We start from the raw sequence: 2,415 nt of genomic DNA, 5'->3' as shown, positions 1-2,415 counted from the left end.
GGATATGTGACAAAAATTTCAACAAAAGGGAAAAAATTGTCAAAATACGGTGAAATTAAGAAAAACCTATCCCTTTGCCAGCGGAACCCCAAATGAACTAGTAGAAGCAACATTTGGTATAACAAACAGCATTTTATTTTTTAAGTTAATAGGGAATGCCTGAAGAAGGGGCCAGAGGCTTCTGGAGGTCAAACTTGAACCGCGAAGTGGCTCTAAAAGAGCCTTTGGATTTTTGTTTGGTTTAAAGTCAAAGTCACGCATTTGCTGGAGATGTTCACGCTACAGCTCTCTTAGGAGAAGTGGTGGCTCTGAAAAGAGCCTTTGGGTTTTGTTGAAGTTAAAGCTGCTTACTTGTTGGAGATGTACCGGACCATCGCCATGGTTCCTTCGGCCACTGCACGCCTGCAGAGCTCAGGAGGAAGCAGAAGTCGGACAGCGGTCTGGATCTCTCTGGAGTTGATAGTAGAGCTTTTGGTTTGACGGGCCAAGAAGCTGGCTTCGGATGCAATTCTTTCAAACATATCCTTCACGAATGAATCCAGGATGTTCACAGACCGCTGCGAGAGGGAGAGACCCACATGGATGTTTTTCAGCACCTTCAGAAAGTAGATAGCGAAGCTGTTCTTACGGCGTCTGATCAGACGGGCAGCTCTACGCTCTTCTTCCTTGACGCGAAGGCGAAGTGAGCGACACCGTTGCACCTCTGACTCGGGATTCTCCTGCTCAGGAGTCTCTTGCTCACGGTTTTCTTGCTCGGGCTTCTTCTTTGGCTTCGCTTTCTCCTGCTTGTCTTTCTCTGGCTTCTTCGGCTTTTTCTCCGGCTTTGCTTTCTCCTGCCTCTCTTTCTTGGCCTTCTTTGCCGGCTTCTCTTTCTTTGGTCTGCCCTTTCCCCTTTTGGCTTTCTTGGGCTTTCTTAGTTGTACCTGTTCTTCGGAACTATCCGAAGATAGCTCCTCCAGAACATCCATAGCCGTGGTAGACGCCATGGCTGAGGGCGCCGACCGGATGAAAAAATCAGAAAATGGCGGTTTCTGAGGTAACATACTATGCACATGGCGTAATGAACCAACCTGACATTTGATTGGACAACAGGTACTGAGTATGATTGGATGGTTTATCTGCCTGACAACACATTGCCCAATCAAAATGAGCGCTCAATGTGATTAGCATAGTCTTTCTAGTTGGCACCTATGGCCAGCTGGTTCCCCAGGACCTTCTAGTTTCTCCATGAGGGGAAGCTACCTGTCTGAGCATTACAGCATTATAGAATCACATTAGGTGACTGATGGTCCGCCATTACAGCTTTGAAAGATACAACTAAAAGAAAAAAAGTCCTTAAAGTGTATTCCAACTCGGGCTCTTTTCAAGACCACGAGTTTAGTAACTCAAGCCTTAGAAATTAACTTAAGCATGTTTGCACCAAACTCTCTCATATTTTTTACTTTTGAAGCTAGAGAAAGAAGCGCTAGATGCGTCGTCGTCGTCATCGCTCATTTCGCCTTCTCCAGCACCAACGCATCAAGGAAGAAGAGCTTACAGCTGCCTGTCTGATCAAACGCCATAAGAAAAGCTTCGCTATCTACTTTCTGAAGGTGCTGAAAAACATCCATGTGGGTCTCTCCCTCTCGCAGCGGTCTGTGAGCATCCTGGCATTGTAAAATTATTTTTCCTTTTCCATTTTTTCTTCCTTCAACTCCTGCCATGCATCCCCCTCTACCTGTTCTCTCAAATTCATCGCTTGTTCTTTAATTGTTCTTTTACACACACACGTTTTATATATATATATATATATATATATATATATATATATATATATATACATATATTTGTGTGTGTGTGTGTAAATCTATATAAATTTAGGAATATGATTTAAGTATTTAGAAATATGTATATTATATAATTATATGAATGCATAAATATATTTATATCATATACCACAATAAATATTATATAATAACTAATATCTTTATCTATTTTGAAATAGATAGATAATATATAACTGGAGTTGGAGCTATCACAAAAGCTGTTGCCTGTACATGGGCTTTGTTCTTCTAGCTGGGATGCCTTGTCTGCTTCAGTGGGAGAGGATGCCCCTAGCCTTGCAGAGATTTGTTGTGCCAGGGTAAGGAAATAATCACTTAGAGGAGAAGGGAACAGGGATGGGAGAAAGGATTGTGGGAGGGTGAGCAGGAGGGAGGCAGTGAGCAGGATATAAAGTGACTATGTGTAAAAAATTGTACATAAATTTAATGCATTAATATAATTTAATATATTTAATATACTTACTATAACATAACATTAATATAATTTCATTTAACATAATAAATAAGTGTAATATAACATTTAATATAATAAATTATATTGTATAATATAGCTGTTAACATTATATTTATGATTTATATATTTTTATATATA

General features: G+C 40.2%; 1 protein-coding gene across 1 annotated transcript; it reads right to left on the bottom strand.

Annotated features, from left to right (window-relative positions):
* Positions 1–347: 347 nt before the first annotated feature.
* Positions 348–986, bottom strand: LOC110314173 (histone H2B type 1-A-like). The gene has a single exon (XM_021188634.1). The coding sequence runs from the start codon at positions 984–986 to the stop codon at positions 348–350; it is 639 nt and encodes a 212-aa protein (XP_021044293.1).
* Between the last annotated feature and the right edge of the window lie 1,429 nt (positions 987–2,415).

Source organism: Mus pahari, chromosome X (genome assembly GCF_900095145.1).
Source record: "Mus pahari chromosome X, PAHARI_EIJ_v1.1, whole genome shotgun sequence".
Lineage (NCBI taxonomy): Eukaryota > Metazoa > Chordata > Mammalia > Rodentia > Muridae > Mus > Mus pahari.
This window is presented reverse-complemented; position numbering and strand designations above follow the sequence as displayed.

Coding starts and splice junctions, on each gene's coding strand:
- LOC110314173 (XM_021188634.1), bottom strand. CDS start 986: ATGGCGTCTACCACGGCTATGGATGTTCTGGAGGAGCTATCTTCGGAT.